Here is a 14,567-nt window from a genome sequence, read left to right on the forward strand (position 1 = left end):
ACATTTACATAGAAAGGTTTAAAAGGAAACAAGAGCCAATAAACCAGCCCCTTGTAACACACAAAGCATCAGAAAAAGGAGAACTATACCTTGAGTCACAGTTCAGTGCTCTAATTCATCCTTTCAATCTAATATTTCCAAAAAGAAAAATTACATTTAACTGACTCCAGAAAAACACAAAAACCCAAACATTTTTAAAAGGATAAGTAGCAGCCTGTAAAATATTTCAGCAGTTTTGAGAAAAAGGTGTTTTTTTTAAAAGGCCATTATATTAAGCATAACTGGTGACAAGTAAGGCAATTCTAATACAGTAACTGTGGAATTAGATAAAATAATTCCTAAATCTATGCCTAATTTTAAGATGGATTATGCTGATTTAAGGGGGACTGGAGACATACCATTCACTCTTCACATCACAGTCCTGTGGAGACCAAGGACTGCTAGTACAATGCAGAGTATTTATGCCATGCTCTCCACCAACACCTGTGTGAGCTGGCTGCTGGGGCCAGATTTCCTCTCGGTGCCCAGAAGGGGCCATTTGTGCTACGGCTGGACAGGACCTGCACAGCTTCTGAAGGGTTTCTCTCTCTCCTGCAAGCAGGACTGGGGGGGACAGGCTGGAGGGGGACAGGGCCAGGAGAGCTGACTGAGCTGGACAAAGGGATGTTCTATCTGACATGATGCCATGCCCAGCAATAACAAAGTGCTTGGCTTTGTCCCCCAAGGTGTCCATCACACAGTGACTGGCTGTGCACAGCTCTCCTTCTGGGGGTGGTGAGTGACTGCCTGTGCATCGCTTGTTTCCCTTCTCTTTGCTTTACTTAAACTGTCTTGTTCTCAACCCATAAGTTTTCTCATTTTTGCCCCCCTTTTCTCCCCCATGCCAGTGGGGGTGGAAGGAGAGGAGCAAGCACCTGGATGGGGTCAACCCACCATAACACTGAACATCTGATACAACAACCTCACCTCGCAGTTATTCCATTATTTTGTACATTGAGCTTTGTTTGTTTGTTTTTAATTAAGAATGTCACACGGGGTGGTGCCCAACTTCACAAAAAGCCAGGTACAGCACCAATTGTTATTGCCTTAGCACACACCAAATTAACATGGAAATTAGACCAGGCCAACACAATCTATTGTCTCTTTACTACCTCACTATCTCTGGGTGCTTATCTACGTATTACTTCATTATTAGCTCTTGTTCAGCTACTTCAGACAACCTGATTTAACTCTAATGTCCTCCTCTTCCTTTTCTCTGAAAGACAAGCAATGTATTTTCCCACTTCCAAAGCCCTGGGGCCATCACCATTCATTAACGAGCCGTGCTGCACCAGGCCACACACATTTGCAGGAGAAAGTGTTCAGCTACTCACAACACACAGAACTGATTTACTTCCACTGGAACCCACTAAGCCAGGAGAATCTAAACATATTTCAGCTTATCTAAAATTTGGGTCAGGGGAGAGTTGTGATTTCCTTAATGTTTCTGGATACAATTCTTCTTTTTCTGAAGACCAAAGCAAAGATTAATTCAACAGTCTTTATCATTATGTACTTACTTTCATCAAGTAAATGTTTCACTTCAGCATTCTCTGCAATTACTATAAATTATCTCAACATTTTTTATCTGTTTTTCTATCCCATGACTTTTCACCTTGGCTGTTATTTGTACTGCAACCCAAGACAGGATGTCCTTGCTTCCAGCTTTCATAGGTTTTTTAATCAACATTGCTCGTACACTGCTCTGCTGCTTTCCTATCTTTTGTCTGCATCAGAATTGCTCTTTCTCAAACTGACACATCATCTTATCCTCCTCCTTATGTCTGAGGAGAGACCCCATCAGCCTGTTTTCTTGGCTTGTAGAAGTTTTGCTATTTTTAAATCACTGGCTGTCAGTTCTTCCAGTCCAGAGAAGGAATGCTACCAAATTCATGTTCATTTCAATCAAAATTTAATTTCAGATTTTCAAGTGCCTCCTTATTAGTTTAAATCTACTCTAAAGAAGGCATTTCAACAATTTCTACAAGTTGCTAGAAGAAAAACATGTCCCAAACATTCTTAGATCTTCAAGAGCTACAAATCCTATCTTTTTGTCCCTCTAGAAAGAAGCTTCCCAAGCCCTCAATTTCTGTCAAGCAGCATTCTCCACTGCTTCTGCTACTTGCTAAAAAGAAATAAACAAACCCACTGGCACTGTTTATTGCTTCATGCAGATGGGGAGTTCTTGTCCTCTCTCTTTCACCCAAGGCGTTCAGCTGTGTGCTTACACACCACACCATCTTCAGGGAATACAAAAAAAGCTCAAGCACGCAGACACATCCATGTGCAGGGAAAGATCATTCCCTTCCCAGCATCCCAAGGCAGAGCATTGCACAGCTCCACTGATCAGTGGGCAAACAGAAACAAACAGAACCCAGACTGAGAAATTTTCTGCTGATATGGGAAACAAACATCAAGCAATTCCATCAGCTGAAGGATGCTCACTCGTAGACTACTAGTCTATGCTTACAGGCAAGAGTGGCCAGCCAAACCAGGTACTGAAGGCAGAATTTTCAATGAAAATAATCTTGGCGATCCAGGTTGATCATCTACAGCAATTTATGGAATTTGTACTGTAACTATACTAAAATACTGAATTCAGAATATATGAAGTCTCAATAACTCACAGACATTAAGTACTCCTTTATTGAATAAACAGCCTGTAAAAGTGACTGATAGAGAGGATTATGTGGATGAAATGCATCACAATCTAGTATTACACTATTATTAGCACTCCCACACACAAATATGTCTATCACACCACAGTTCAATAGTGACTGCTGAACAAAGTTACCTAACCACAATGACTCTTCCAGACCTTCCAAGCAATCAATACTAGGCCTTATAAAACCCCTCAATATTTATATATAGTATTGGAACATCACTGCCTGCCAGCAACTGGCAGTTGTAAATAGGAACAGGTTATAAATAACAGTTGCATCAAAAAGGCTTCCAGCTCACTTGCTGTGCTACAGCCCATTCAGAGGAAACCCTTTTTAATGTTCTGAGATGTAAACTTTATCCATGCCCGGACGTAGGGAATGAAGGACTGGACATGGAAAAGCGGTAACTGCAAAAGAATTCAAGAACAAAAGCAGGCAGACAATCCAGCCTGCACGTCCAGCTGTCACTGGTAGCCTTTCAAGGTAAAAACTAAACAGCAGTAGAACAATTTTATCCCAGTGTTCCACAAAACTCCTAAAGGGATTCTATTTAAAGTTCTAAAAGACGTATTTGAAGAACAATACTGAAAATGCTGGGAAAGCCACAAAAGTTAATTCCATGGTATTTTTGTAAGGCTGCAAATAGTTCATTTAATGTATTTATCTTTATGAAATCAAGAAAGATAACTCCATCACAATGTACATATACCACATAGTACAAATATTCCAGGCATCAAAGGATCCCAACCTACCAAGAAAAGCTCTAATGAAACTGCTGGATGGAAGCTGAAGCCAGTCAGATGAAAATAAAAGACAGTAATGTCTGACTAGCATTCATCTTCCTGATCCCATGCAGTGGCCAGCAAAGTAATGGTTAACATTCGTGCTAAGAGGACATTTTTGTTTTGAAGATGCATTTAAATCAAGTGTAAGGTTTTAAGAATAATGCCCAGAGAGCAGCAGAAAAAGCACAGCTGCAACCAATAAATAGCAGGTAATTATTTATTATCTTTTAGCCCTAAACTTTGCAAGTGCTATAGATGCACAGTCTCTCCACTAATGTTCTATTAAATAAAACCCCAAAAAACCAATAGAAATCTTCCAATATCTTTTTGTGTAGAAAAATCTTCCAAGAGCCATCTTCTATAGGAAGATTAATAATCATATTTGGAAACATGAGGCAGGTTTTGATCTCTACTTTCCTACCCCAACACATTGTTCAAATTGTATCTGCCAGCTACTGCTCCAGTGGCAGGCTTTCAGCTCAGATCCATGCCTCTACCAAGAAGGCAACGTGAGGGATAAATACTCTTTCAAAACCCCAATTTAATATTGCTCCTACAAATGGCAGCAACCAACAGCAATGCTGACACCTGGTTTGCTCTTTGTGTCATTTTGGAAGAGGCCTACATGTTTCTCCAAGATATGTAAGTTTAATAAGTATGACATAAACAAAACAATTCCGTACCAAAAATTGTATTTGAAAAATGAGAAGGATCTATTGATCATGTTTTCCTCCAGATATGCCCCAGGGCACAACAGTTCCATGCACTCATTGTGATTATCTACTGCCTGCTCAGCTGTTCTCAGTACAGTAAAATTACTAAATTACAGCCTTTGTGATATTTTTCAGTACCACTAACTGCAGCAGCCACCACAAATATTTTGATTATAACCTGCAAAATCAGGATCTCCCAAGTCACATTCCACCACAAGAATTCACTGTGATTCACTATCTTCTGTCTTCAGCACAAGCACAGCTTTTTTAACCAAACTCATTAGTGGTATGTGAACAATAATATATAACATGTTCAAAGAGCTAACAAAACACCAAGTTTAACCCCTTAGGTACACAATTCATCCAATGCATTTTGTTTGAAACATGAAACAGAAAGGGCTGGAATAGAGCTAGGTCCAACTGGCCAAGAGAGCTTCAGTGGTAAACAAGCCCCAAAAGCAGATGGTTCATATTTCTGACAAAACACACCTCAGACTCAGGTCTCAGACATCTGGTCAGCTGAGCAGCAGCAATGAGAGGATTACATGAGTACAGTATCCTGGCACACATTCACAACACAGCCCTAACACAGCTCTAAATGACTCTTTCATGCATGATCGAAGGATTACACCATTTATACTGCCCTCATCTCTTTGTGCTTAGTTATATGTAACCTCTGCAGTACAACCATTCATTTGACAAAACGTTTGTCAGTAACTTTACTGCCAGCTGAGTACCCCGATGTGAAGGAGCAGCTGTGTGCTTGCTGCCAGCTGGGGCAGGGTTCAGCACTCTGCAGCTCTCTCCATGCCAAGGACAGGCTGCAGGGCAGGCAGCAGCAGCTCAGTCTCTGGGTGGCTTTTTAAAATGCTAAGACACTCCTAGAAAAGCAACTCTGCTTTCCTCAGACATGTTATTACTTCCCCAGGCAAGGGATTGACCAATTGGTTACCCGTGTGTGTGGTTGCTGATTAAGTATTGGGTATTTTGGATTAACCTGTCATTGTCTGAGGCCCACCTTACATGCTGAAGCAAGGCTAAATTGAGATGCTCCATCAATATCAATCTCCAGAATGGGCACTTTTATTTTTCTCAAACAGTCTAGTCCCAAAATGTACAAAGATCCTGGACCTGAATGTTAGATGAAATCTCCATTTACAAGTTCATTTCAGAAAAGATATTTTAGTAATTAATTTAGTCTGGGTCGTTAAGGTACGCCTGCACTTGGAAATCTACCAAAAAACAACTTCCAGAGGAACTACCGAAGTTTGGAAGTACACAGCTGAATCCAGTTGGTAGATTTTGTATTTTTTCCCAGAGCAGAATAATTATGGAGGCCTGGATAAACCTGGAGTGACATGCTAGCATTAAACAAGGTCAAAATTTGTTTATATTGAAACACACTTACAGAAGGTCATTCTTTTGCAAAGGAATGAAATTGTACAAGAACCTTGGGATATGCACTTTGTAATAAAACAAACTGCCTGAACAGAATTCAGGAGTGTGCAAATAGAAAGTGTACACATAGAAAAAAAGGAAAATGCTGCAAAGAGTGAACGCTCAGACTTTGTGACACATAGGTCCCAGTAACCTCTGACACACTCACAGCAGCTACAGAGACAGCTGCAAGCCCAACAGAACATGGACACTAACAGGACTCAGCTGCAAAAACCAAGCAAGTGTCACTGCTTTAACTACTGCCTTCTGGTTTGCTTCACAAGCTTTTAGTACTTGCAAGCTACTTTAAACAAACTGGCTCTTATAGTGGTTTAAATAGCTGAATTAAGCAGAGAAAGTTTTAAAATAAATGTCATTAATTTATATCACTGGAAAGAAATAGAGACTCTACAGCCTCACTATGCACACAACTGTGTTCCATACAACCCACACTGCTAGTCAGTAATTTAGAAAAGCCCAAGCTGTACCTCAATATACGTTGCCACCAATTATCTTTGAAGAGACTCTTCAGCTCACAAGAAATACAAAGTTTCTCTTCCCCAGCTCACCAGAATTTTACAAATTTCTAAGTCAACTTAGTCTAAACCAATACAACCAATATAAAAAAGACATAAAGAACACATTGTAGTTTCACTATTGTCAGAAATTAAGTCAAAAAACTTTCTTCAAACAAATACGAATCACAGTAAGTGCAAATTCCATATGAGAAATGTGCATCAGACAACAAAATCAGAAGCCAGGAGAGGGTTATTCACCCACATTTCCTTTGAGCTTACTCTTCTTCAACATTTGTTGAAAATTCAGCCATGTTTTTGTAAAACTAGCACTACATTCACGTAGCTCAATTAAAAAGACCATTTCTTTTGAAGTGAAACACTAAGCAGCCTCTGTAAGCTGACCACAAAACAGTGTCTTCTTCCCATCAAACATTCTTACAAGTGAACAAACACAACTGAACTGCACCTTGAGTACTGTGCTCCTTATGCTTGGCATATTTTCTCTCTTGAATACTCGTGTCCTGTAACACCAGTAAATTCTTCTTTGGCTACCTCAGATATAAATAACACAGTTCCCTGACATGGTACATATTGTCCAGGCCTTCTACACCTCAAGTGGGAAAACTTTTGCACTATCACTTACATTTTGATGTCAATTTTTCCTCTAGGCCTATGAAGACCCCAGCTGAATTAGATATTACCCAAAGCTGCAAACGTTTAGGATCGCGTAAGTAAAGTAAAAAACTACATTGGGTTCCATTTATTTGCTTAAACTGCTGTAATTTTCCTACTTGAGTTTTCCCAAATAAATACAGGCACTAGAGGGTAAGTGGAGATGTTAAGTGGCCCATAAAACTTATTAAGATCAAGGTGATAGGTTTAGCAAGGTTGATACAACATAAGCCTACTAATTTTAGAAACTCCTGGTGACCTTTCAAGACTAAACCATAGACTTTTTTTTCTTCAGAGGTTTTAAATGTCAGTGACTAGATAGTTTCCCATCAGTCTTAAGACATGAAGACCCTTAAATACATAGCCACACACAGAGAAGATGCCAATGACACATCCAGTGACAACTGGAGCACGTCTAAAGACCAAGGCTGGCCAGACTGCAACGTCCTGTTCTCATTCTGTTCACTTCCAGTAACAGAAGCCAGACTTAAAATTGTAAAATAAAAATACTTCTTCTGAAGAATCACGGGACCATAAAGTAATAAAGGAACTACAATGTCAAAACAAATGCAGCATTATGAAAAGGCTGCCACAGAAGAGACGTCCAAAAGCAAACAGGAATGCAGGGCAACATAGAACTGTAGAAATCCTTACCAAAAAGCAAAGTTTAGTCCAAACATCCAAGGCATTAAAGCAAATCCTGAAATCTTTCCACCTCTTTAGTCACAACTGATACGGCTCACAATCACCAAAACTTCCCCAGCAACAATTTGCAAACCCAACTTTCAAACAGGCTAAGGTGACACAATGTGTTTAGTGCCAGGGCTAAAATAAAGATGTTCTAAGCTTTAGGCCATTGTTCTTGCCAGTACAGAAAAACACAGCATAAGAAGCAGCAATGCTAGAGAAGAAGCCCAGCAGCACAGGAAGGGGTGGGGAGGAGGTAACAAACTCAGGTGAGTGGAGACCAGAGAAAGCACAGCTTCCAGTGAGATTCTCCTTTAAGTGGAGACATGAGGTTTTGTTGGGTTTTTTTTAATGGTACAAAATCCTGTTCACTGAGACGATATATCAAGCCCATTACTGGCTTTCTGTACTTACAGCATTCTTTCACTAATACCATTACCATAACTGTGCAATTGTATTCACTTTTAATCACTTTCTGGCTGAACGTTAGCTTATTTTTGTCCTTTTGTACCCTTACTGTAAGAGTGGAATGAAGAAACACTCTCTTAAGCTTCAAGATGTTACACACGGCCTTGACTTTGACTATGCCAGCAATATTTACTTGATAATAAAATCTCAACAACTTTCGTGTCAGAGAGCAAGAGACAAATAACCTCCGATACAGATACGGGTTTATCGTTATCTAGATGGAAGCATGTTTTTTAACAACAACACAAACCACTCCTGGATTTCATTCCAGGGCTTCTGAAAAGAAAAATGCTATTTATGATCAGTAACATCTCCTGAAGTACTCCTGAATTTTACACAAACAGGTCTCCTATACAAGCGCGGATAAGAGTTCATGCCCGAGCTTTAATTAAGCCGATCTCAGCATGGCAGATTCCAATTTTCACGCTAAGACCATTAACTTACTCTCTCCTTCACTCGCTAAGCTCACAAAACGTCAGGTCAGGAGCCCTTATTTTGGTTCCCATCCCAATGGCACCGGTGTCAGGGGATAACGCTGGCGGAGGGGCAAGCCCGGCTCTCCCGGCCCTGGGCGAGGCGAGCAGCGGCTGTTTGCCGGCCACCGGCAGCCGCCACCGCGCCCGGGCCCGGGGGTGTCAGCGCGGGGCCTGCGGGGCCGGGCCCCGGCCGCGCTCCCGACGCGGGCCGAGGAGCCGCGGCCGGGGAGCGGGCCCTGCGCGCCGGCCGCCGCTGCCCGGGAGAGCCGCGGCGACCCCCACGCCCCCCCATCCCCGCGGCCCCGGCACTCACCGAAGTCGAGGAACTGCTTGATGGAGAGGGGCGAGGGGGAGAAGCGCGAGTAGTACTCGATCTGCTTGGGGATGGGGTTCTTGAGCAGCGCCCCGCACAGCCGCATGGCGCGGCCCGCCCGGCTCCGCTGTGCTCCCGCCGGCGGCGGCTCCTGCCCGGGCGCGGCCGCTCCGCGCTGCCCGTCGGCTCCGCGGCCCGGCCCGGCCCGGCGGGAGGGGCGAGCGCCGAGCCCGCTCCGCGCACGCGCACGTCGGCGCGCGGGGGACGGGGCGGGGCGGGCGCGTGAGGGGAGCGGGAGCGGAGCGGGGCTCGTGGGGGCAGTGCCGGGTGGGTCAGGCCGCCCTTGGAGTCACAGCCACTGTCCTCAGCCGAAACGGCCCTCGGAGTGACAGTCACTGCCCTCAGTCCAAATGGCCCTCGGAGTGACAGTCACTGCCCTCAGTCCAAATGGCCCTTGGAGTCACAGCCACTGCCCTCAGTCCAAATGGCCCTCGGAGTCACAGCCACTGCCCTCAGTCCAAATAGCCCTTGGAGTGACAGCCACTGTCCTCAGCCGAAACGGCCCTCGGAGTCACAGCCACTGCCCTCAGTCCAAATGGCCCTTGGTGTCACAGTGCCCTCAGCCGAAACGGCCCTTGGAGTGACAGTCACTGCCCTCAGTCCAAATGGCCCTTGGAGTGGCAGTCACTGCCCTCAGGTTGGAAAAGACCTCTGGGACCATCGAGTCCAGCCTGTGCCTGACCACCACCGTGTCAGCCCCACCATGACGCTGAGTGACACATCCAGTCTTTCCTTAAGCGCCTGCAAGGACAGTGACTCTGGCACCATGTTGTCCACAAAAATTGGATTCATGACCTGCTGTGTGAAAATCCAATAATAATACTCGAGAGAGAGATATTATTTTCTTTCAGGATTGGAGAAGCTTGAGTGCTCAGTGGTATTCTATGAATCAAATACACCAACTATCAAAACTTTTTACTAATTATAGATTTTAGCAAACAAAGAATTAGTGGTCATTGGCTACAAGTTACATAGCTCTCTTATTAATCAGTGTTCTTCTATTGGCTAATGATTCTAATTAGACCTCTCATCTGATACAGTGGCTTTGCAGGGTCGGTGGGCAGTGAGTCAGTGGTCCCAATCTCCCCCTGCCAGAATTACCTCTTACCCAGCTGGAGCTGACTTCAGCAGAATTGCTGAGTTAGCTTTATTAGTTTCTTCTTAATGTTGAGACTTCTGCCAGATGTCCTTGTGGCCCATAAATTCTGTATTCTTTGTCTCCACTATCAGAGGACATCCTTCTCCCCAAGCTTTGTTAACCTCCTTCTACATCTCAGATCATCACAGCATGTCAAGCCCTAAACCTTAACAAGGCAATTCAACCAGTCGTTTTTCTAATGTTGTTTTTCTGACAGCTGGACATCACTTAGAGCTTGCTTGCTAGCTGCTATCTCTTTCACAGATTAAATCTCCTGCTTCTTGATTAAGCTTGCACATATACAAAGATCAAACATCAAAGAACATCCTTTCTTGAGCAAATTTTATATATTTCACATTTTGCAACACCTTGGCAGTCCACTCCATTATCTAATTCCCCCTTCTGAGAAGAAACTCCTCCTGATGTCCAACCTCACCCTCCCCTGGCAGTTTAGGGCTATGTCCTCATGTCCTGTTGCCTGGGAGAAGAGCCCAAGCCCCACCTGGCTACAGCCTCTGTTCAGGTTTCATGTGGACCAGTTAATAAGTCCCAGCTGGTCCATCAGAGGGTGCCTGCCCAGCTGCCTTCCAGCCAAAATACAGCCCTCAGGTATCCACTGAGTTGTACAGTGGATGGGAGGCTGGCAGAACAAAGTTCACTGCATGTGACAATAGTTGAAATTTTCTGAAAAAGTCCCATTTTTATCTAAGAAAGCATCTGAATACAATTAGAATTAATTTTGATGACTAGAATCGAAAACAAAGCGAGGTATTGGAGAATCAAAATGTATCACTGAATGCAGTCACTGACTGGTTTTTGCTATGATGTGGTTTAGGTACATTTAGGACAAATAAATTCCGATTCCTTCTTTTTCTCCAGTGAATTCAGTGTAAGCTTCAGCAGGTACAAGATAGTATTACTCTAATTTTATAGCTGATTTGCAAAAGAAACCAGTACTCTTCGATTACTGGAAGTCTCTCTCTGTCCTTTCTGTCATGATTGTCCTTACAGAATTTGAGACTGAGAAATCTTGACCTAATGTACAAAATAAGTGGAAAGCATTTTAAAATCACTTCAATTGCAGCTAATAGGAATGACTGGCTTGAAGAGGCATGTCATGTAATCAAGACTGACAAAATGAATCATCTACTGTAATTCTGAAGCTTTTTTGGCAGGTGGAAAAAAGTGTTTTAAAACTTTGTTATATACTCATCAGGATTTGATTGTGATTCATTTAGAGCATAACTCTGAAATCAGTTGTGGAATTATCTGGCAGAAAACAATATCTTTTTTTGTTAAAGACAGAACAACATTTCCCAGATTAAGATGAAATTAGCAGCTTCAAAGTATGATTCATTATCAGCATTTAAAACACTTGATTTTATGTATCTTTCAAATTTTAAGTAATTCTAATGTGATTTTGGCTTCAAAAAGTAACAAGACAAGAGTTAACTATTGAGTTATCTTTTTAAACACAAAATCATTTTTGCAATATAAAGCATCACAGCATCACTTTTTTGAAATTTCTTAATCCTATGTTAGCCGACCCATGTGAAAAATTGGAATTGTTTTTGTCTATGGTGATACAGACTAAAACCACAATGAGGACATGCACAAAGTCACTGCAAAACAGAGGGGTGCTCTTCTCATCAGACTCCCAATAGCTTCTCTCAGCTCTGGAGAAATTGATGACATAACCAACTGATCAAATTCTCCAAAAACTGTTCAAACACACACTGCAGAGACATTCAAATCCCAGACCCACCCAGCAGCTCTTCATGGCCTTGTCCTTAAGAAGACTGCAAGACTTGCTTGAGAGAACAAAAGTGCACATGGGAAAAGCTATGGTTTTACCAATGCAAGACAGCAGGCATACACATAAACCTAGTTCTTAAACGATCTACCTAAATAAAGAGAAGTTAATGGTATAAACCATGAAAAATACAAAATGTCACTGGGATCAATAGGATTAAATGATAAGCTGAGTTTTGCTTTTTGGACCAGCTGAATTTCTCATACCTCATACCTGCCTTCTTTATGTATTTCAGAACATATTTGGTGCAGAAAAGCTTCCTGAATTCATTCTCTGAGAGCCCCCCTCCATCTTTGTTTAAATGTTAAAAAATTTCTACAAGCATACAGGAAAAAAATTATTTACCCCTTAAGAAATTTTGATTTTAACATTGATAACATCTAACACTGCTGAACTTCTCTGGTGTTTTTATCATCTCTCTTTTACTGAGGGTATTATTTTCATATTTTCCAGTTAGATTCAAATCTAGAATAACTAGAATTAACCAAGGGGTCAAAGATTACTCATGTTTACCTGGCCATTTAGTAGCCAGAACAACTTAGTCACTTGTTCAGTTAGAATCTGTGAGCATACAGGAAACTGGAAGGCTCAGCACCTGTAAGGGAATTAGGGTCTGGGTATGGACACTGGCCAGAGCCCTGCTCTGAGGACAAGATGCCTGTGGTGTCCTGGCTTAGGGAGCACCACCCAGCCCCACTGCCCCTGCCTTGCTCCCAGGGAGCCCCAGACACATCATGGAATCTGTTTCTGTTGGGCCATCACTGTGACAAAGGAGATGGATAATTAAATCTGAGTAAACAATCTTGCCTTAATAATTTTTGTTGGTTTTCTGCATTGGAGTTGGTATAAAATCAATGATTCTAACTCACAAACCACAGAAATTCTGAGATGGAAAGGCAGCAATATCAGGTTTTGCTGCAAAGTGATTCCCTAAACCAGAGGAACTGGTGTAAAGAATATTTGCTAAAACAAAGCTTTTTGGTGTTTCCTACCCTCAGAAATTTCAAACACTGACTGTTGACCACTGGATTTAGTAGCAGTACTTAAAAATTGGCCTCTCCTGTGTTTGTGTTTTAGCTATGATGGGAGGGAGGGACTGTGTACCCTAATGACAGAGTATACATGGGAGAGCCTTTGCTGTTCCTTGTATGGGACTTGTCTTTATATGTTAATTCATTGGAGCCAGGGAGGTAAGTAAGAGACACTTCTATGACTAGTAACCAGAAAACTAAGTTACCAGAAAATAAGTTTCTCTCTAAATTTGAGTTTTCTTAGCCCTTAAAGTGCTAAGAGAGGGAGCGCTTAAGAGTTAAAATTGGAAATTCACTCCTACATAAATTTGTAGCCAAACTTGGTATGGAGATTTTAAAAGATGCTTTTTTATTACATTTTCAGATCTTGTCTTTCTGGACCTTTATATTATGTGCACTTGTTTTCAGATTAAAGCTTTTGCATGTAGTATTTCACCCAAGTAACATTTATTTACAGTGAAAATTTCAGACCTTTAAAACACCAGAGCCATAATCTTCTTAACAAAGCTTGTTTTATTTCACTGCAGAATACATAGTAGGTCTGTAAACTAGCTGCAGGGGATTCAGTATAATGAACTTCTTTGTATGGATGTCAGAGGAGGGGAAAAGTAATGCTAAACTGTAAATCAAGAAAACATGGTTATTAGTGTTTTCTAGACACATTGACTTCATGGAATTCATGGGGGTTTTTTTAAATTTTTTTACCAAAAAAATAAACCTATATTGAAGTTAATATAACCCCTATTTCTTAAAGTTCAGAAGCACTCATTGAGAATGGGAATAATACAATTGAAACATGAACAATAATAATGACCAATAACAGTTATTTTGAAGAAATTTACGCAGAAAATTATAATCCCAAAGTACCTCTTACAAGATGACAGAAAAATCAGCACAGAACAGGAAAAACTAGTATAGAGGATGTTTCATACAAATTCCTGTTCTTCACAGTACTAATATTTGTCAATAACCCCACTGTATTTTCCTACCTGGCATTATGCTCTCAAGGGTAGATTCAAGTAGTGGATCAAGTAGTGGGAACACATGGAGTGAGAAAGGGATAAGGTTCTTTACTGAAGCTTTCCTGAGCTTCAAAAAGGATCTGGTTTTATTTTTAATAATTTATCACTTCCTAGTATTTGTGCACTCCAGTGGGTAACTTTGGAAGGACTGTTACCCACAATGTTCAGAAGATTGATAGTTCTTGCATTTGGGAATGTGCATGTAGTATTATCTCTTGTTGCTAGCATAGTCTACATTTTCAGCCATTCTTGTCTAATACCCAAGAAAATAAAGGGTTTTTTTACCAAGTTTCTTGCCAGCAAAAGCTGGTAGTCACTGCATTTAGTGTTTCTCATCCTAGTTAGTAGACCAGCAGAGTTCAGCAGTTTTTCTAAAGGAACCATCTGAAACTATCAAAGATTGCACTCAGCAAATCTAAGAGCTGGCAATTTGAAGAAAATCTTGACTCTGTTTGCAACCAAAAATACCATGGCTTTTCAAATGGTTTATCTGGTTTAGAAGTCTTAGATTTTTTTAGAGTATGCACTCCACAATTTCTTCAATTGCAGAGTTGTTCTCTGTAGTATGCTTTAAATTTTGCATAGAAGATTTGTTTTCCGTGTACTCAAATCTTCAATGAGAAACTGCTCTTTTTGTTTGAAAAACACAATCTCACAGGAAGTTGTTCCCATCTCTGCTGGTACTTGGCAGGGTATCGAGCAAGCTGGAAGATTGGATGAGCAGCTTTCCCA

The 14,567-nt window shown here is 41.5% G+C and overlaps 1 protein-coding gene across 1 annotated transcript in view; it reads right to left on the reverse strand.

Annotated features, from left to right (window-relative positions):
• PDK3 (pyruvate dehydrogenase kinase 3) overlaps window positions 1–8,947 on the reverse strand; it is a 54,628-nt gene extending 45,681 nt beyond the window's left edge. The window contains exon 1 of the mRNA XM_036382374.2: window positions 8,772–8,947. Within this exon, the coding sequence (XP_036238267.1) occupies window positions 8,772–8,877 (106 nt within the window). The 5' untranslated portion in view covers window positions 8,878–8,947. The remainder of the gene's footprint in view (window positions 1–8,771) is intronic.
• Between the last annotated feature and the right edge of the window lie 5,620 nt (window positions 8,948–14,567).

Source organism: Molothrus ater, chromosome 2 (genome assembly GCF_012460135.2).
Source record: "Molothrus ater isolate BHLD 08-10-18 breed brown headed cowbird chromosome 2, BPBGC_Mater_1.1, whole genome shotgun sequence".
In the NCBI taxonomy this organism is placed as follows: domain Eukaryota; kingdom Metazoa; phylum Chordata; class Aves; order Passeriformes; family Icteridae; genus Molothrus; species Molothrus ater.